Here is a 22078-nt window from a genome sequence, read left to right as displayed (position 1 = left end):
TTAAAACCTCTCCAGCAAATTAAAAATGTATCCTATTAAAACTGAAATGTGACCCTAAACAAAGATTATTCTCCAAAGACAAAACAGTGTTTTGTTTTGGTTTTGTTGGTTTGGGGGCTAAGGAAGTGAGCGAACGATGGGCATGCTAAACAGATATTTACCTGAAATCCAAATACATCAAATAAACATGGGGCTGAACCCCCCTCAAGAAGCTAGAAACAGAGTTATCTCAAAGTACAAGTGATGTGACCCTAAGGCAGAGTTTAACCTTAAGGGCAAGGTATGAGAAAAGAAAGCATGAATGAGCATGTTTTCAAACATGTGAATTGCAATCATGTGTAGCTGACAATCTAGTGAGATGAGACAGCAATGTAATAAATGTCACAATAAAGTTAAGTATTAACATAAGGTAAAAAGAAAATGTTTCTCAAAGGAGGCGAGTCATTCATTTGGCAAGTATGTATTGAGTACCTATTGAATGTCAGAACCCAATCTACCTACAAAATGCTGAACAAAAAAGATAGCATCTCTGTTCTCAAAAAGCTTAGTCTACTGGGGGAGGTGGGTATCATTTAAGTGAACATATAAATATGTGTGTATAATGTACATGTTATGAGAAATGGTGGTAAGTGCTATAAAGGAAATAATAATGCTACGAGAAAATAAGGTAATATTATTTAGATTTGGGGTAGCAGGGAAAGCCTCCTTTAAATTGAAATCTGAGAGGGCTGGCCAGTGGCTCACTTGGGAGAGCATGGTGCTGACAGCACCAAGTCAAGGGTTAAGATCCCCTTACCGGTCATCTTTAAAAAAAAATAAAAATTGAAACCTGAGGGACAAATAAACAGCAAAGAGCACACTAGTCAGTCAAGGATGAGCAGCATTCTATCCCCTCTGACGAACAGAGAGGAAAAGGAATCTCATTTATGCAAAGACATGAAAGCACCTGCATGACAGGTGTGAGGAACTGCAAGTACTATAACTCAGTAAGGGGGCATGTGGAAATGAGAACATCAGAAAAAGAGAAAGGGAACGAAAGGCAAAAATATGAGGAATATGGAAGAGAAAGTAAATAAGAAATTGAATTTAGCATGTGTTGAGCATTTACTACATGCTTAGCAATATACTAGGAGATATTTATTCTTTCTTTGGTGGGGTGGCTGGCCAGGATGGGGATCCAAACACTTCGTCTTAGTGTTATCAGCGCCATGCTCTACTTGAGTCAGCAACTGGTTGTCCCAGGGGATTCTTATTCTAAACAGTAAAAAGAGTGTTTCCTCCTCTCAAATTCAAGGGCCTAACTGGGTAGATAATAAAAACATTCTCCCAAGATAATCTTACAAAGAACACTCCCTAACCAATCTGGACTAGATACTTTTAATATCATAAACTATATTTTTATTTTCCCAAACAGTAACTCCTACAATGAATTTTTAAATTAACAAGTGCATCTTACTTCCTGACACAGGCCCCCAGCTACTTTTTTATAGCAGTCTATGGCTAGAAATCACTCTTTTCTTGCTGCTTCACAATAGCTCAATAACGTTGATGAGGATCTCCTGAGAGTAACTGAGAAGTACTTCTGACTATATATAAATAACGCATTAATTTTTTCTTTACCTATAGCCTATCAGCTCTTTTTTTCAATCTCCTTTTCTCTCTTTCCTGCTTAAGTTTCTCATATAGAAAAAGTAAGAAATAGTTATTGATGCCATTAAGCTTGAGTGTCCTTGCTCTATAATCTCTAAAGATAAAACCCACAATGCTTATTGGGCTGCTTGGCTGAGCTGTCATTTCACTTCTTACTGGAAAAGCTTAGCAATAAAAAACAAAGCTAGCACAAGTTCTATCTACGAACAGTGATGTCCTAATTTGGGTTCAGTTTAAGTAATAATTCAATTGGTTCTGTGTCTGAGTGACAGAATGTCACAGCCTTGTGACAACTGATTCTTATTTTCTTCTCATATTTTTTCCTTCATTACTATGGTTTGGAACCCATGTTTCAGTCTTATCCCTAGAGTCTAAGACAATTAAAACAGCACACGCGGAGTTATATTTATTTGGGGGAGAGGAGACAGCTGGGTCTTTTGAGGCTGGGACTGGAGCAAGCGGGCAATTGGCAGTGGTGTTTTGTTTTTGATTGGAGAAAAAGAGCAATTCTATTGACAAGCACCAGCACAATTGCCAAACTGTCAGTCAGACTGACCACTGTTTTCTCTGTGCTGCTAGTATTCCTTGCTCAGCAGGTTTCTACTGCATGGGAGGAGGCAGTGGAGGCAGTGCAGTGTGGGAGTTTGCCCAGGAGAAGGGTGAATCACTGCTGGAACAGGATGTCCTACAGGAGACCAGATGGACTTGTCACAAATAGCAAGGTGGAGAAATCAGTTTTGAAAAGAGATGCCTCTTCCTGTCATCCTAAAAAAGTAAGTTCAGATAGAAATAAGAAGGCAGGTATAGAGGTGGAAGGTGAGAGGTGAGGAAGGTTCATGCCTTATGACGATTTTCAAGCTTTCTTGGTTCTTCAGAGCACTTAGTGTTTCAGTAATTTCTTTGTGGTACCCCTGGACCAAAAGAAATACCTAACAGCTCTGTTATCAGGAAAAGTTCAAACAAACTAACAAGAATTTGATGGATCTTGACGTGACCAGCGCCATTGTGCACACAATAAGCACAAAATAGCCTCCGACCTTGTCTTCCACTCCAGCACTAAACCCCTCCCCCCTTCTCTTTATGAGAAGCCTCATGACTTCTGCAAAACAGAAACCCTTTTGCTTCCACAAGGGCACAATTCTCCACCCTGGTCGCATAGCTTCCACATTAGCATAATGCCCCTCCTTGATTGTATCAGCCAGCCCTTGGCACCCTATATAAGCTCTCTCACCCCCCACACGTGGTGCTGGCCTCCATTTTAAGGGCAGCCCCAGGCTGCCCTCCACTTTGAACACAGCCTGGCAGATTCTTTCCCTTTAATAAAGCTTGATCGGTACCCGGCATCTTGGCTCACTTTCTTTCAGAATTTATGTGTTAATAATTTAGTAGCTGTTAGAAAAATAGATTGGGCACTGCAGCATTTGCTCTCGTTTTGATTTTTTTTTTTTTTTTTTTTTTGGTAGCTGTCTGAGATGGGGATCTGAACTCTTGACCTTGCTGTTTTATTTTTTAACAACACATATAATTCACCTACTTAAAGACTACAATTCAGTTGTTTTTAGTATATTAAGAATTGTGCAACTATCACCCCAAAAAGAAACCCTGTACTCAGGCTTCCTCCTTCCCTATCACTTCCCCATCCTAGGCAACCAGTTATCCGTTTTCCATCTCTATGTCATTCCTTTTGATTATGGTTGCATAATATTCAATTGTGTGGATACAAAACATTTTGTTTATCCATTCACCAGTTGATGAACATTTAGTTTGTTTCCACTTTTTGGCTATTACAAATAATGCTGTGTACAAGTGAACACTTGTGTACAGGTTTTTGTGTGGACTTTTTTTTTTTTTTTGTCCTTTTTGAGACCGGCCGCACCGCGCTCAGCCAGTGAGCGCTGTGAGTGAACCGGTCATCCCTATATAGGATCCCAATGTGCGGCAGGAGTGCTCCTGCACTCCCAGCGCTGCACTCTCCCGAGTGCGCCACGGGCTCGGCCCTGTGTGGACGTTTTACTTCTCTTGTGTATATACCTATGAGTGGAATTGCTGGATCATATGGTGACTTGGTCTAAACTTGTGAGTAATAGCCAAACTATTTTTCAAAGTGGCTGTACAGTTTTTCATTCCCACCAGTAGTACATGAGGGTCTGAATTTCTCCACATCCTCACCAACACTTCTTATTATTTGTCTTTCCTATTTCATTGTTTCCATCCCAGTGTATATGAAGTGATATCTCATTGTAGTTTTGATTTGCATTTCCCTGAGGGCTATTGATGTTGAGCATCTTTTCATGTGCTTATTGGCCATTTGTATATCTTCTTTGGGGAGTCTATTCAAATCCTTTGCCCATTTTAAAATTAGGTTGTCTTTTGAGTTGTAAGAGTTCTTTAATTCTAGATAGAAATCCCTTATCAGATATATGATTTGCAAATACTGTCTCCCATTCTCTGGGTTATCTTTTCTAGTTCTGAATTTAAAAAAAAAAAAAAGACTTCTGAATTTTTAAAAATACATTTGCTTCACTTAAATTGCTGTTTTCCCCCTTTTAGTTTAGTTTTAAATGAGCACATTTAAAAATGAGTGTATTATCTTCCTCCTTCTTTTGAGACCTGGATTAAAATTGTTTCTCCTAATACTTAGTTATAGGGCAGTGAGTGAACAAGTCATTTAATTAGTCTGATTCTTAGTTTTCTCATTTGTAAAAAAGGGGATAATGGTACCTACATTATAAGGTTATGTATGAAAATAAAAGTATATATAAGTACTTCGCATCATGCCCACATAGGTGTTTGCTAAATGTGTTGTATTTTAAGACCTTAAAAAAAGATCTTTAAAAAGCACTTACACTTCAAGATACATATGAAATACTAAGTATTGCATCCACTTAATGATGATTAGATATAATGCTTTATACAAGATCAATTTGTATTTAAAAACATCATAATTTAGGAATCTCAATGGTGTGTGTTTTAACATTCTGCAAATCTGAGGCACAAAACAGGAGTTCTGTATTAAGGACAGTATATTATGTAATGTTTTCCATATTTGTTTTCAAGTCCCATAATGGTCTTACAAGGAAGTACTGAGTCATAATATAATAATAGAATAAGCTTGTCCAACAAGATAAATCTAAGAGAGGGATCACTTATACAGTAAGTCAGTTAAGATTTCAAATGTGGTTCCTAAAGACACAACACCTATGTCTGTCTCTCTTTATAAAATCGCTGTAGCAAAAACTTTTCCCTCAAAGTTTAAAAAATGTTTTAAAGCATCTTAATGGATTAATCTCTGAACCTAAAAAACAATGATAAATTTTGCCTAAAGTAAATATTCTATATGTACAAGTATTAAACTACAAAAAAATGGTAAGCTTAAAACTATCAACAAATATGACTCCTCTTCTCCCCAACCTCTTGGATTGTCTCAGTGTTCCATCCTCGGTCCTCTTTATCCACACTCACTCTCTTGGTGATGGCATCCAGGCTTTAAACACTACCCATCTGCTTATGACTGCTGAACCCATGTTGGCAGCTCAGCTCTTTCTCCAGACTTGATTATCCAACTGCTTCCTGGATATATCTCTAAATGCCTAATGGATATAGCACACTCAATATGCTCAAAACTGAACTCCTGATCTTCCTTTCAAAATTTGCTTCTCCCTCATCTTCCTCTAACCTCCAGTTGCTTATGCCTACTTTGCTGGAATGTCATCTGGCTTGTTTCACTGAAAGTTACCAGCCTATATTGTTAAACATAACCCCACCTATGTTCTCTTCCTGTAACTTCCTGGTCTGGAAAATAAATGCAGGAAGAGAACCCCAATTCGGCATTAATTTCCCAAGGAAGGGATGGCTCTCACTTGAGGGTTCTGGTGGGAGATTAACCACTTCGGAGCCTCTCACTGCTCGGAAGAGATCGGCTTTGAGTAATCCTTTGCGTCTTTGTCACCCAATGGAAGTGGGGTGACAAATCCGTGGGGGGCGAAGCAATGCAAAGCAACACTTTCAAGTCTTTGCTGAAATGTCACCTTCTCAAAAAGGCTTATCTTGACCACCATATTTGAAACTGCAAACTACACAACACGCTCCCAATCCCCCTTACCCTAAATCAGTTTAAATCACTTCTTTTTCCTAGCACCAATCGCTATAACAATGTACTTATTTGTGTTCATTGTTTATCCTGTCTTCTCCCTGTGAAAATGTTAACTCCATGACTGAGTGATTTTTGTTTACTGATGCATCCCAAAGGCTAGAATAGTGTGGCACATATAGGCACTCAAATGCTTGAGGATACAAAGAATTTTAACAAGGCCACTCCTATCTCGAGTGTACATACAATCTGGTTAAAAGGCAGCATATGTGTATTAAAAGATAAGTATCTATACAAGATAAATAGTATATGCTGATAAATTTAGGATATTATAAATGACAAATGAAAGCTCAGAAGTTTAGAGGTAATTTTTAACTTTTGGGAGAAGGTGATCACATCTCTTTAAAAATCTGAAGAACGCTATACACTCTTATGATAATAATAAACATCTACACAAAATTTTGAATACAATTACAGGGAGTTCAAACATTCCCTGAAGCCAGCCAGGAATCTGAGTTGAGAATCCTTGGTTTCAAGTATGGTTTTATCACCCAGGGACTGCGAAAGTTTTGGTGAAGATGGGACTTACACTAGTTCTTAAAGAACAGGCTATGAAGGATAAAGCAAGGGGAAGATCTTTTCAAGCAAGGGACATAGCGAAGGGTGACAGCAGAAGAGTATGACTGGAATGGAGGATTTATGCAATAGGTAAGGAAAAGGTTGAGAATTGTTGGTATATGGCTTAAATAATGTGGATATTGCAAGTCACTGAAATTTTGGGGGCAAGAGAATGTAATGTCTAAAGCACCGTCTTAAGAAAATTAACTTGGTAGTTGTTTATAGGAAGAAAGTTGAGAGAAAAAGTGACATTAAGGAAATAATTCATAAAACCATCATAATGATCCAAATTTGAAACAAAAAGGGAACTGATAAGGTTTAGAGACTGATGAATTTGAGGCATGAATTCATTTAGAAACGTCTGATTTGAAACTGAAAATCAGAAATGAACTTTAGGTCAGGCCCATTTATATAACTTTGGTTGTTATTTATTGATCTTTGATAGTGGGGGGGAAGTTAAAAGAGAAAAGTACTAAAAATAGAGATTATTCAAAGCTTATGGATGAGACAAAGTGATTAGTCTATTATTATTATGATCATAATAAAAATGTTGAATTTATATATGATAAAGCAGTAACAGAATGTCTGCGTTATAGAGGGAAATAGAGTGTTGTGGTTAACTGAGGAATAATAAAAAACTGTTTTAACTTTTGCTTGCTGAGGTTTTTTTCTCCCCAAAAAAGTATTTCACTTTCCCCCCCTTGATAACTAGGAAACACAACTGACTTATTTTTAGATGATTCAGGATGTCACTATCCCTCAAGATAATCACTATAAATATGCATTTTCGATGTAAAATAACAGTTATAAGAGATTGGGACAAATCCATGGTAACCACAGAACACATTCTGTATTTTGAGTGCTGCCCTCTATTTGACTCTTAGGGAAAGGCAGATGACATCAAAACAATTGTAACAAAAATTAAATATTTTAGGGATCTATTAATTAAGTACGATTTTACTCTAGTGCTTTTTTTGCCAACATGTACAAAGGCTACAGGATGCTAGTGTCAAATGCATTATTACATCATTGGGACAGTTTCTACTGGTATCCATTTGCTTTGTAATACATCTTGTTTGTGATTTAGACTCCTCCTACTTTAGAACTTACCTCCCTCCAATTCTTTTGGGAGCCTCCAGATATGATTTGAACTTTGAGGAATAGTTTTATTCTTGGTGTAACAAATGGTGTTTCTCCCCCTGAAATTCTATCAGAATGTTTCTGCCACTTTAGAAGCTTTCTCCTTCTAGTGCAATATACCAGAAAACCCAGGTTACAAAATCGTGATTGTTTAATCTTAACACGTGTGCCTCTCCTCATATACCTAGATCTTGTATGGTATATGCATACAACTATTCCTAAGGATCTCCTAGTAAACAATTTCACAGATTCCACTTGAGTCTTTAAAAAAAAAAAATCAATTACCTTTATTAAGAGCTCTTAATAAACTACTGAGCAAGAGAAGTGAATCCTGCAGAGATTCCGTCTCTGGTTCCCAAAGCTCCCCGCCCCCCCCGCTTTCTTCTAAACACCTGAAGACAAACTTTGATAAGGAACAAAAGTGCCAAGACAACATGTTTTCCTTAAAAGTAGCCAATGCTCACTGTACACAGGTATTCAGGTACGTGACTTGCAAATACGTTTGCTGTGTTTATATAAGCAAGAGGTCTTCAAAAGTTCACGGAAAGATTCGCAATATCTTTTAATCTCACTTTCCACGAACCTTTCGAAGTGCCCTCGTACCTGTACGTACTTCTATCCTCACCTGCCCTAAAAATACCCGATAGTGAAGCGTAAAACCCAAGTCCTTCGGTACCTGCTGGGAAACTGACTCAAGGAGGCGCAGAGGGGCTTCCCGGACCAGGGCATCCAGACGGTCGTGCGGGCGCGCCTCAGCCCTCCGGGCGGGCGGAAGTGCCTCGGTCCGAGGGCTCCTCAGGGTACCGGTACCCCCAGTGCACACTATACACAGGTACTCAGTTATGTGACTTGCAAATACATTTTTTTGTATTTTGGAACGCGCGGCAGTCGAGGCGGCATTCTCTCTCCCTTCCTAAGGGTCCTGAGGCGCCTCACGGCAGGGCCGGGGACAGCTGACGAGGCCGCCCCTAGTTCACCTCAGCGATCCCCACCCTAGCCCCGCCGCGCTCTCCCCCGCTGGCTCTACCCACGCCCCGACGGCGACGGAGGAGGAATGACTACCCAGTGCCATCCAGGCCGCAGCGGAGCCGCCCAGGGGAGGAGCCGCGGACGCCCCGCGGCGTGGAGCGCGCCAGGTGAGCACGCCTGCGCAGTCGGGCCGTAAACAAGCCCGCCCCTTCCCCTCGGCCCGCCCTCACGGGGCGGGCTCGCGAGAGGGAGGGACTAGGAGGAAGGGGCGGGGGCAGAGCGAGCACCCTGGACGGCGCCTGCGCGGTGGGCGTGATCCGGGCACTTAGGGCAGGATGAACGCTGCTTTCCAAGATGGCGACGGAGGGAGGAGGGAAGGAGATGAACGAGATTAAGACCCAATTCACCACTCGGGAAGGTCTGTACAAGCTACTGCCGCACTCGGAGTACAGCCGGCCCAACCGGGTGCCCTTCAACTCGCAGGGATCCAACCCTGTCCGCGTCTCCTTCGTAAACCTCAACGACCAGTCTGGCAACGGCGACCGCCTCTGCTTCAATGTGGGCCGGGAGCTCTACTTCTATATCTACAAGGGGGTCCGCAAGGTACCGACCCAGGCGTCGCCGGGGCCCGCCAACGACACGGGCAGAGGCCGGGGGCAGGGCGGTGACAAGTGGGACCAGGGTGACCGATGGGGTGGCCGTCGCTCTTACTTTTTGAGTGGGCCGGTAACTCCACTGGGGTACTCCTGAGGAAAGGGGATTCAGGAGTGAGCAGGGTGGTGGCGGTGGCGTTTCGATGAGGTGAGGACTGTGGAAAGGGACCGTGGGGTGCGGGGTTCCTGCTGGGAGGCCCCAGAGGGAGCCGGCTGCTTCCCCTCCGGCAGGGTCTGTGAGGCTCTGCATGGCCAGGGAGCGGGCCTGCGAGTCCCCGGAAGAGGTGGGGTGCCCGTCTGGTCTGCTTTGATTGTCTCGCCTCCCGGCAGGGTTGGAAGTCTCGGCCAAGGCGGCTTGGAAAGGTCTGTAAGGCGGAACCGCGGCTGGGAAGCGGAGGACCGGGACTAGGTCAGAAAGAACCTGCTCGGCACGCAGGGCTACTCCACCTGCTGCCGCACTGACACTTCCTAGGAGCCGCTCCTTCTGGTGTTAACACTTGCCATCTCCAAAAACATCTAGGGAGGAGGGCCGTCACTGTTTCCACCGAGGGAATCTTCTCCTGAAAGGTTTTTAAAGAGGGTCGTCATCCTGTCCCTTGTAGAATGGGAAGGGCTGAGTACTACAGTTGGGAGGTTGAAGTGATGTTTTCAATGAAGTAAGCTGGTTCAGAGGGTTTCTGTGTGAGCGTGCCCAGATTAATCTTGTCCAACAAGTCAGACTGTGTCCTAAACAGGGAGGGATATGCCTTAAAAGGTACCTTAAAGGAACCATCCTTCTTGGCGGGTGACTTAACAATAATTCTACGAAGCATGTAATCATCTTTTAAAATATATTTTTAACAGGAGCAATATATTAGAGCTTTTCTTTCATTGGCTATGTAACTATGTTCTCACTGAGAACTGCTTACTTTTGAGATTGTGGTCTTGGCTCTTGAAAGAGTGAGTTTAATGCATCCCCACAGCACCTCGGAATGGGACAATGTGATAAAAGATTAATTTATACATATTCGTTTAGTGTGAAAATAAATCGTACATATTGAAGCGTCAAAATTCCCTAGGATTTAATGTATCCGGATCCAGTACAGTGTTTTTGCTTGGTTACAAGAAGTAGGGAAGTGACAGTGGTATATAAATGTAGCAAGTTCATTCTTTCATTCATTGTTTCTTTCACTTTTTTATTAGTGTTTATGTTAATAAGTCTACTATTGTATTTGGGGTATGCTCTTAGAAGTTACCGAAAGTAAATCCCTTGACTTTTTTTTTTTTTTTTTTAACTTTTTTCTCTTTTGGAATTGGAAAAGTGTGAAGTAGTTAGTAGTCTAGGGATTGATGTTTTAGTCCTACTCCCAACTTTGTCACTGATTTGTTGAGTGACCTTAGATAAATTATTCTGTTTGCACCTCTTTAAGAAGGAAATATTGCAGTCCACATGTTGTAATTAATAATATAATAAGTGTAATGAACTTTAAAGCCCTGAAACACTCAGTAGATGTAAAATATAGTTAAAATAAGCATTAAGGGGCCGGCCCCGTGGCGCACACGGTAGAGTGCGGCGCTGGGAGCACAGCGACGCTCCCGCCGCGGGTTCGGATCCTATATGGGAATGGCCGGTGCACTCACTGGCTGAGCGCGGTGCGGGCGACACCACACCAAGGGTTGCGATCCCCTTACCGGTCACGAAAAAGACAAAAAAAAAAAAAAGCATTAAGAGTTACTGTCAAATAGGAAGCTGCCATCTTGACATTGGTACTAGGATTGAAAGGATCAGTTTTTTCTCTGGAAATAAGGTTAGAATTTTAAGCTTTTAAAACTCATTTATATAAAAAATGCAGTATACTTAAAAGCTAAATTGACTAACACTAGCAATTACTAATGCAGGCATTACTTTTTTAAAAAAGTTTTATTAGAAAGGTTATTATTTCTTTTTTTGGGGGGGGGGATCATAACCCTTGGCTTGGTGTCATCCGCACAGCGCCCAGCCAGTGAGTGCACCGGCCATCCCTATATAGGATCCGAACCCGTGGCTTTGGCGCTCCCAGTGCCGCACTCTCCTGAGTGAGCCACGGGGCTGGCCCAAAAGGTTATTATTATTTCTAAAGTGTTCCAATGGCAAACCTTATCTCTATCTGGTAGTCCTGGTTTGCATGGTGAAAACAGGTCTCTTGCCTGGAAGTATCATTACAACTGTGTTCTCTTTTAAAATGAGACACTATTCACTGAAGGGTAAAACTAGGAAAGCTTTCCAGAACTACAGCAAAAAATTATTTTAAACAAGACAAATCTGAAATATGTAAATTGCCTTTATCTGCACAATTTGAGCACTTGAACTTTTTTTTGTGGTAAAATTTCATTTTCATGTGGTAGTATATTGTAGGTACGTTTGCATTGTGTCATGACATTTCAACTCTCTTCTGGCCATTGTAATTTAAAAATTTTTGTTTTCCATGGGTGAGGTTGTATTTATTTATTGTTATTTCTGGATATAAATGACTTTGTGACTCTATTTTCTGATTTTAAAATAGAACAAATAATTTGTCCTTAATCAGAAAACCAAAATTTATCTTGAGGGGTTAGTAATTGTTAATCTATTTTTGACAGTTGGCCATTTTGACTTTAAAAAATTTTTTTCTTCAAAGCGTATAAAGTTTTACAGTTATTCACCTTGTACTGGCCACTCACCAAAAAACAAAAATATAAAATAAAGTTTTACAATTATTCAGATCATTTATAAGGTCTAATTTGGATAAATAAATTCAACTTAAGCCTGCATATAAAATGAATGGAAAATAGGTCTTTTAAAGGACTTAAATCACAAACTATGTGAGAGGAAGCATGGAGTCCTGGGGAAATGGAGTGGATCAGGAAGTAGTCTAACATGTATATCTAAAAAATGTTTCCATGTCAGTCTGGGGCTAGAAGGGACCTTAGCGTTTATGTAGTCTTATCCCGCTCAGTGAAAACCAAGGCTAGAGAGGGGATGCAAACCGGTGTTACAGTTTTTTCTCATGGTAGGAAAACAAAGCACAGCAGAATCTAAAGAACTGTCTTAGTCAGTAGAGACTGATCAAGCTTTTGAGTCATAAGGATACCCAGTACTCCAAGCACTTCAAAATTTACCCCAGTATTTTGCCATATATTATTGTCTTGTTGAATCTTCATAGCAATCTGTGAGGTAGATGAAAGCATCTTTTCATAATCAAGGAAGTCCAGAATGGGTTTTTTGTGTGAGGAGATGTACTTTTGTGAATTTGTTTTGCATAACTAAAGATAGTATGAATATTGATTTAATACTGACACTAATCAGTTGAACAAAAATTTGTGTGACTGCTCTGATAGTAGTAATACTAGGCAAGTTGATGTGGGGTATTCAAAGATGAGTAAGAATCCTGTGCCTCCCTCCAAAGAACTTTCAGCTACTAGTTTTCAAACATCTTTATGGTATACTTTGTTTTCCTATTTTTAAAAAGAGGTTGTTTTAGAATAAAGACAGCAAAGGTACCTGGGCTTATTAAACCAATCCTCTAATTTTATGGAGATCTGTTTTTACATAAATGTGAATGGCCTCCATTCCAATCTCAGCTTAACCATCACTTCCTCAGCAAATCCTTCTTTGAATTCCCAGGCTAGATCAGTTTTCCCCTACTACATATTCTCATAACATCCTGTACTTTGCCTTTCTAGCACTTTTCTCAGTTTGTAATTCTCTGTGTGATAGTCTGTCTCTTCCTTAAACAAAGCTCCTTTAGAATGGGGACTGTTTTCACAGTGCAGTGTCCAGCATCGAGTTAGGCTCTTACTGTGTGTTTGTTGAGCGAATGACTAAATAAATCCATGTCCATCTATGCCAAACTTTAAAAAGATCTTTAGAAGCTGAAAAACCTATTCTGTTTTGGGCCCAAAAGTAACTTGGGTATTTTTTAGTAGCTCTCATCTATTTAAAGGCCTTTAAAAATATTAACAGGTAACAAACATAGGTTTCTTAAAATTGGGAAATTGTGTAGCAAGAGACAATGAGGTAAGAGAAAGTAACCAAATAGCACAGATTACTTTTGATTTACTTCTATCAACATGTTACCTATGATATTCATGTACTAACAACTTTTTTAAACTGTACTCAGAATACTTAACATTCAAGCCAAAGAACCTTGTTTCCCACCTCCCCTCCCCCATCTTAAGATTCCAGGCCACAAGCGTACTGCCTAGAGATATTATTGCAGCAATTCCTGCGATAGGTGGGAAGTGTATGTATAGTTCTAAAGCCTTTTCAGTTCTAAAGGTTATATGATTCTGTGCTTTTTTTTTCTTTTTTTTAATGAAAATAAATTTATCTTTCTATTGGGGAGATGTCTTTATGTCTTGTATTCATTGCTTGTTCTTTAATTTGAATTGGGTGGGGTGGGGTGTTTGGGAAAGCAAGTTGAAAACATTGTAATTTCTAGGTCTTCATGCTAGAAAAAGTTTGTACTCACCATGCTGAGATGAAGTTGGGGCCAGAAGAAGAGTCAGTTGGTAACAACTAAAATATTTTTAGAGCCAGAGTTAATAGAGGAAATAATGGGGTGACTAGGGAGAGAATGAGCATTCTGTAGTGGGAGATGTTCTGTCTCTGTCAAAAACTGCAGGACCACCTGTTGGTGACGTTGGAGGGTTTCATGCTTTGTGTGGGAGGGTGAGCTAGATTCCTTTTAAAGGTTTTTTTCCACAGACTGGTTTTAGATACTGGACTGCTTCGGAGAAGGTCATGTTCACACCCTTTTTCCCCATTTGTAGTTTTCACACCTCCAGGCTCCCCATTTATAGTTTAGAAAGAAGCTTAGAAGTTTTTATATCAGATTTACTTTGAAAAATCTTGTACTAAATTTACTAGGGCACATGTGGGATTACTGAATGACTGGAAACCTGTATTTCCTTTCCATTAAAGGCTATCTACTGACTTCTGAAATATTGATAAGATTTAGTTTGACTTTAGAATCTTATATACTGAGGGGAAAGCATCTTAATTTAACATTTAAAGCAGGAGATACTTTCATACTCTCTCTCGGGTTTTCTTCAAGAGGAGGGTGGTGATGAGATTTTGAAAGACAACATGGGTGGATTTGAGCAATGGTAAGAAGCATCCAGAATATGTCCGTGAAACCCATGAGATAGTCATAAATGTCATTCTTTCAGCAAATATTTATGGAGTGTGCCTACCATATATGAGGTACTGTTCTAGATGCTGGGTGTAGACAAGGTCTGTGCCCTCAAGAAATTTGTCACGTATATTTAATATCATTGAGTTAATCTAGTGACTTAAGTGGTGTTGTGCTTTAGAGAAAACTTGAGCAAGAATCAAAACTTAGGTAGTGGATTTTGTCACTGACTGGTTTGGCTACATGGCTAAAGAAACTTTTTAAGGTATTTTAAGAATAAATATGATGATTTTTGTAGTCTGATATTTGATGTCTTAGAGAATAATTTTATTTGTTTTTCAGTGACGTTAGTTTGTGCAGAAATGAAATGTGGTCCTGTTTTATTCAGAAGGCACTAAAAATAAAAATAACAAATTGGTAGGCATTCCCAGTTTTAATTTTTAGGACATTTTAAATTGTTTGAGAATATCATTGACAAGCTACATTGTCCTGTGAACATCTGGCATCAATGTTTTAATAAAAAAATAGATGTCAAATGTTACAAGGTATGTCTTGCTTTTTAAAAAAAAAATCCTCATTCATCAAGGATTTATTGAGGATTTGTTATATATAAGGCAATGCTGGCTGTTCTGGATGATGTGATGGTGTTAAGACATATTTCTTATCTTTAAATAGCTTGTATTTTTGTACCAATGATTGTAATATGAAATAAAAGGTGTGTGCTCTACATGTGGCATAAGCAATGTAAGTATCAAGTGGAATTAAGGAGTAAAGTTGAAGTAGAGAAGTATTTCTCTGCCTAGTAGAAGAATATTGGGTTGGGTTTCAAATACATGATTTGCCTTGAAATGTTGTGAGCAGATCACAGTGAAATTTTCGTGAATTTTAAAACTTGTTGCTTTATATTTCTGGTTTCAGAAGTGCTTTATCTTTATTTCTGTCTGAGCTTTAGTTGGCAGTTGTTCTTACCTTCTAGCATTTTTCTCAACTTTACAACCTGCTTTGCCAATTGGTAATTTGTATATTGAGTAATATTTTGCATTGTCAATTCTATTTTGTAATATTTTTTTTGTCTTTTTCCGTGTCCGGCAACGGTTTGCAACCCTCAGTGTTGCCCCCGTACCGGACCGGGACCGGCAACGGGATCGCAACCCTCGGTGTTGCCCCCGCGCCTCGCTCAGCCAGTGAGCGGGAACCGGTCTGTATGTGGGATCCGAACCCTCGACGGGAGCGCCGCCGCGCTTCCCAAGCGGCGCACAAGCGCAGTGCGCCACCGGGCCGGCCCTGGCATCAATGTTTTAATAAAAAAATAGATGTCAAATGTTACAAGGTATGTCTTGCTTTTTAAAAAAAAAATCCTCATTCATCAAGGATTTATTGAGGATTTGTTATATATAAGGCAATGCTGGCTGTTCTGGATGATGTGATGGTGTTAAGACATATTTCTTATCTTTAAATAGTTTGTATTTTTGTACCAATGATTGTAATATGAAATAAAAGGTGTGTGCTCTACATGTGGCATAAGCAATGTAAGTATCAAGTGGAATTAAGGAGTAAAGTTGAAGTAGAGAAGTATTTCTCTGCCTAGTAGAAGAATATTGGGTTGGGTTTCAAATACATGATTTGCCTTGAAATGTTGTGAGCAGATCACAGTGAAATTTTCGTGAATTTTAAAACTTGTTGCTTTATATTTCTGGTTTCAGAAGTGCTTTATCTTTATTTCTGTCTGAGCTTTAGTTGGCAGTTGTTCTTACCTTCTAGCATTTTTCTCAACTTTACAACCTGCTTTGCCAATTGGTAATTTGTATATTGAGTAATATTTTGCATTGTCAATTCTATTTTGTAATATGAATTTTTTAAAAGTAGGCATATTATACTAAAAACAGGCCAAATCAGTCTGTGTTACACTTTATCTTGTTTTGTAGCAGTAGGAAAATATGCTTGATTCTATGGGTTTTATAAGAAAAGCAAGAATCACTCATGAGGAAGGAACTTACAAAGTTTTTACATTAAAAAGTAAGAATTATTTAGTAGGAGGGAATATTTTAACATTCTCAGTTAACCCCATTGTAGATTATTCCTCTGACTTGAAGTTGTTTTTTCCTTCAGTTGATTCACATCCAGCTCGTTCTTCTACTGTGTTTTTTGGGGTATTTTTAGTTTTTTGGACACTGCAAAACCTGTGCAGGTGCTTGTTCTCTTTACTTCCTTTGACCCATGCCTCGGATGCTCTGTCTTAATGTTTCACTTAATAAATATTTGAGTGGTTTTTGGGTGAAAACTATTATACTAGACTATGGGAAATCAAAGAAATATGAGACATGGACCCTGATCATGGGAGGATTATTATCTAACCAAGGAGGCTTGATATTCACACATTGATTCTGTAAAAGTTCACTGAGTGCCTGCTCTACATTGTTGTTGAGAAAGAATCTATGTCATCAAGGAGTTCACAGTCCCATGGAATAATAAATGGCTTATTCACTCAGCTAACATTTATTGGACCTGTGGACCCAAAGACACATAAGACATAGCTCCTGGTCTACAGTGCCTGCAGTCTAGTTTGAGATGGACAAGGAAACTTGCAATGATAGGCCAGTTCCTGAAAAGCATTCACAACTGAGTATCGCCTACTATGCTATGTCCAGTTGGCGAGAGGATAAATACATAGCCCTTGATAGCTTTCAACCTTTTCATTTTCTCCTCAAAACAATCCTTTGGGGGAATTTTTTTTTTTTTTTTAAACAACTGGAGAGATTGTGATGTGTTACTTAGGGAATATGGTAGAGCCTGGTGTTGAACCCAAGGCCTCTGAGTAGGCCTTCTATACTCATTTTCTGTCAAAAATGAAATATTGCAAGGCAGCAGGGCCTGTCTAATGAGTGATGCTGATGTCATTCCAGAGAGTGGGAGATTGTAGGCTAGAAAGTAGTGAGGAAATATTTTAAAGAAGAGATGTGACATGGATACTCTCCTGCTTTCTCTCAGATATAAAGAAATGAGCTGAACATTGTTGGAAGTATGGAAGAGGGAGTTTAAGAGATCATGTCATAATAATAATAGGTAATATGTATTATTAATAATAGTGTATATTATGGACATTGTGCTAAGTGATCATGCATGATCTCATTTAATCCTCACAAGTAGTGTTATAAAATCAACATTTATAAAATATCCCCATTTAGAAAAACTTGAGATTTATAGAGATTGAATAATTTGCAGAGGTTAACAAACTATCAAGTGGTTGTCCTGGGGTTTGAATATAGTTCTCTTTGACCCTAGAGCAAGAGCACTTAACAGCAAGCTCAACTAAACAGGAGGAGGAGTCTCAATGGAAGCTCTGGTCCCTGTTGGACCAGAATTTGCTTGTCCATTCTGTGTCCTCCTTAGAACCTCTTTATACTAGCCGTTTCCTCTACCAGAGTGCTCATCTCCTGTCTTATGCATTGCTGTTTATATCACAATTTAAATGTCACCCCTCAGAGAGGTTCCTCTTGACTGTCAGTTCACAGTAGCTTTCTCAGAAGCTACCTTCAGTAACACCAACTTTTTAAAAATCCAGATACTTGTTATCAGTTGTCTTAGTCTGTTTGGGTTGCTATAACAAAATACCATAGACTGGATAATTTATAAACAACAGACATTTATTTCTCATAGTACTACTGGAGGCTGAGAAGTCCAAGAGCAGGGAGCTGGCAGATTCAGTGTCTGGTGAGGGCCCCTTTCCTTGTTTACAGATGGTGCCTTTTCACTGTGTGCTCACATAGTGGAAGGGCAAGGCAGCTTTCTGGGGCTTCTTTTATAAGGGCACAAATCCCATTCATGAGGGCTACACACTCATGATCTAATTGCTTCCCAAAGGCCCCACCTCCAAATATCATCACATTGATGATTAGGTTTCATCATATTAATTTGGGGGGAACACAAACATTCAGACCATACCGCTGGTATTCTTCATGTTTACTTATGTGTTTATTGTCTCTTCCACCCTCCTTATTAAATATAAGCTTCATAAGAGCATCGCCTTTTCTGTCTTATTCATCATTGTATCTGCAGTTCAGCACTTAGAACAGTGCTTGGCACATTGTAGGCACTGAAATATTTATTGAATGAATGAATGTATGCTATTTTGTCTTTTTGTTTGTATACTGTCTTTTATTATTGATGAGAAACATTCACAGTTTATAAAGCATTTATTTTATTTATTTTTATTTTTTCCCCCCTTTTTTGGTCTTTTTTCGTGACCGGCAACGGATCGCAACCCTCAGTGTTGCGCCCGTACCGGACCGGGACCAGCAACGGGATCGCAACCCTCGGTGTTGCTCCCACACCTCGCTCAGCCAGTGAGCGGCTGGTCTGTATGTGGGATCCGAACCCTCGGCGGGAGCGCCGCTGCGCTTCCCAAGTGGCGCACTGTAGCGGTGCGCCACCGGGCCGGCCCTTATAAAGCATTTATGCAGAGCACCTTGGTTGAGCTTTATTGGAGGTAAGGTCATCAGCAATTATTATTGTTATATTCATACTTTATAGAAGAAGAAATAGATTAGAGGACATGGATAATAATCGGTAAGATTAGAACTCAATACCCAAGATTTGCGACTCTTTGTCCGGTGCTTACTCCCTGCTTTAACCTGAAGATGCCATTCCAGTATTTCTAAGAATTTTAAATGGACTAACTCATGTTCGGAGTCCTTTCAGAGGTTGAGATTGCTCCAACAATGTATATTTTGCCTTTTGTATGGTGCTCTGTGACCTTGAGCAAGCCCCTTAATTTCTCAGAGCCTCAGGTTTCTTTTTTGTAGATAGTGGTGAGAATATCTGTCCTGCCTACTTCACTGAATTTTAGGATTAAATGAGATGATTATGTAAAAGCTCTTTAAAAAATGACAAGGTACCATACAAATGTAAAACATTTCTTTTAGTTGTGGAAGAATGTACCAGAGGGCTGAACTGACTCATTCTGCTGTCTCTCACTTGTGACTTGCTAACTGACTGCTGTTTTCTTTCAGCTGGAGCCCTGCTAGGAGAAGGGGAGGAGTGGGTAAGAGTAAATAAAATCCAGCACCCTTGGAGACCAGGGAGAGGTTATGGGGAGATTCCTGGGAAAGCAGTGTGGTGGTTTTGAAAAGAAGAAGAGACTGGGGAGAAGGGAAAGCAAACACAGGAGCTCAGCCTTATCCAGCCCTTTGTAGGAGATGTGAAGATGACATCTGCTCTTTTAGACAGTATTCAGTTATTAGGACTCCTTAACCTGAATAGGATTTAGGGATATGTCAACCTGGATAGGAAAAAAAATCTTGTAATTTTATTTTTACTAACTTCTAACTGAAGTTTAACATGTCCTTCAGTTATGAATATAGGCAACAAATACAGTAGTAACAACCTGTGACCATCACTGATGAAAACCGCAGATGTTTTCATATCACGAATGGCACTGATATCATTTACACTTACCACAACTTTGAAATTACAGTAGTTAATGGATCTGCCACTAGATCTTGTTATCCAGTATGTAATAAAGAAACTTAAAACTTTGTCTTTTAATACAGTATAACTGTAATATAGATTTCTTTTGTAATCTTATGTATTTAAGATTACATTATTGTGAGGAGTCCATAGCAAAGTTTAAACACTCTAATTTAGATACATCTTGGCCTTCTTTAGTATGCAATGTGTGATTGAATTTAAAAAGAGTGACTGTTTCTCATATCCTGTTAAGTGAAACTTTTAGCTCCATGAAGAGCTCTCTGTGGTACTTATGGTGGTTTTTTAGTCAGTAGTCGACTATCTAGAATTCTAAGCTGGCCATACCGTTTGCTTCTTTTCTTTCCCTTCTTGATCATTCTTTTGCCCTAATTAGAGAGAGGACTCTGTAGTTCTATAGTTCTTCTCTATACAAAAACTCCTTTACAAGATGGACTCTATTTTCCACTTGGTTCAGATAATAGGTGATTACAATGTAATGTTTGTTTGTCTCATTGCAATGGGAACTGAAAAAGGCTTTAACAAGGTGAATCGAATTGGTTTGAATAGAATTGGGATGGTGGATAGGCTAGAGGGGGAAGGGATTCCAGGCCAAGAGAACCAGAAGTCCAAGGCCTAAGGATGTGGCATTTGATGGCTGGGAGTCATGAGCTGCACTGTAAGGGCTGAAGCTTGTGCAAAGCTTGGAAGGGTAGAATTATCTTCCTTAGTGGTGGTCATTTAAATGTTGGCTATATACTAGCTTCTTTTAGAATTCTTAGTATGATTTTTTAAAAGATTTTTTAAACACCTGTTTTCTTTCTTTTGGTACTATTTCTGAGGTAATGTACATTAGTATATATATCATCCTCTTTTATGACTCAAGTTATCAGTTGTATCAGTGCTGTCCCTCATGGGACTCCCATCACTTCCTTTCATTTCTCAGTGATTTTAGCTCTCCCTCCCTGTCAATCTCTCTAGCATTACTCTTGTCTTAACGCAGTGGCTAATCATTGTAACCTCCCCTTGCACACACCCTCAGTCCTAATCCTGGCTAAATTGAATCTTCTACCTACTGCACTGCACTTGCACCACCGGATGTATTTAGAGAATAGCACAACTGTGCTGACTGGCCTTCCTTTAGATTTGTAACCATGACCCTGAAGAATAGCACAGTTGTGCTGACTGGCCTTCTATTAGATTTGTGACTGTGACCCCGAAGGGGTTGCATGGTGCTGATAATCCCACCACATTGACTCTCCATCCTCCTAGATGACAGTTTTACAACTTTGTCCTCAAACCTTCAATAACCTCCTTCCCTGTCCCTGTTCTTAGTTGATGACCTTACTTCTTATTTCGCTGAGAACATTAAAACAGAAGAGAACTTCTGCAAATTCTTATCCTTACATGTCCTCAGCTTCCAGCATCTGGGCCTGTGGACTCTGCCTTCTCTCCTGTTGTTAAGGAAGAACTGTCTGCTCCTGTCTAAGGTCACCTCCCCCACTTGCCTGCTAAATCCTCTCTTATTTTGTTTAATAAGTATTTTCCCTCCCTCTCTCCTACCTCATCAACATTTTTCTCCCCACAAACATGTTGTTACTTCCCTCATCTTAAAAAGGAAGGACCCTTTCTGACCTCCCACTCAGTCTCTATGGGTTCTTTGCCTCCAGCCCCTACTGTGCCATTTCTTAGTTACTTCTTAGAGCAAAGCTCTTCTAGCTGTCTAAGATGTCTCTACCCTCACAGTGTGGTCACAGACCAGCATCATTAGTATCATCACCAGGAGCTTTTTGGAAGTGTAGAGTATCGGCCCCACTCTAGACTTAACTGCATTCTAAAAGGATCCCCAAGTGATTCATGTGCACACTAAAGTTGGAGAGGCATTCATGTTTACTAGCTTTTTCTAATTCTTTCACCGCCTCTTAAAACTCAATCTAGACATTTTATTGTTCCTTCTTGCCGTCTGTTGTAACTATACAATTCAATGATTTTTAGTAAATTTAACAAGTTGTACGCCTATCACCATAATCGAGTTTTAGAACATGAGGAATTGGTTTTTATTTTATTTTATTTTATTTTTGTTTTCTTTTAAAAAGATGATCGGTAAGGGTGATGTGGTGGTGTCAGCAGCACGCTCTCCCAAGTGAGCTAACCAGCCATCCCTATATAGGGATCCGAACCTGTGGCCTTGGTGTTATAAGCACCGCACTCTCCCAAGTGAGCTAACCGGCCATCCCTATTAGGGATCCGAACCCATGGCCTTGGTGTTATCAGCACAACACTCTCCCCAAGTGAGCCATGGGCCAGCCCTAGGAATTGGTTTTGGTTTTTTTTTTTTTTTTTTTTTTTTTTTTTTTTTTTTT

The 22078-nt window shown here is 39.8% G+C and overlaps 1 protein-coding gene and 1 pseudogene across 2 annotated transcripts in view; both read left to right on the top strand.

Annotated features, from left to right (window-relative positions):
- Positions 1-8755: 8755 nt before the first annotated feature.
- Positions 8756-9217, top strand: LOC103595472 (annotated as a pseudogene). Its single transcript, XR_550947.1, has one exon. The product of XR_550947.1 is annotated as a WD repeat-containing protein 20 pseudogene (transcript).
- Positions 9218-9368: 151 nt separating this feature from the next.
- Positions 9369-22078, top strand: part of LOC103595471 (WD repeat-containing protein 20) — a 69019-nt gene continuing 56309 nt past the window's right edge. Inside the window, exon 1 of the mRNA XM_008578889.1 lies at positions 9369-9404. Within this exon, the coding sequence (XP_008577111.1) occupies positions 9369-9404 (36 nt within the window). The remainder of the gene's footprint in view (positions 9405-22078) is intronic.

This window comes from Galeopterus variegatus, unplaced genomic scaffold (assembly GCF_000696425.1).
Source record: "Galeopterus variegatus unplaced genomic scaffold, G_variegatus-3.0.2 Scaffold1778, whole genome shotgun sequence".
In the NCBI taxonomy this organism is placed as follows: Eukaryota; Metazoa; Chordata; class Mammalia; order Dermoptera; family Cynocephalidae; genus Galeopterus; species Galeopterus variegatus.
Note: the sequence above shows the minus strand (reverse complement) of the source record. Positions and strands in the feature narration are given on the sequence as shown.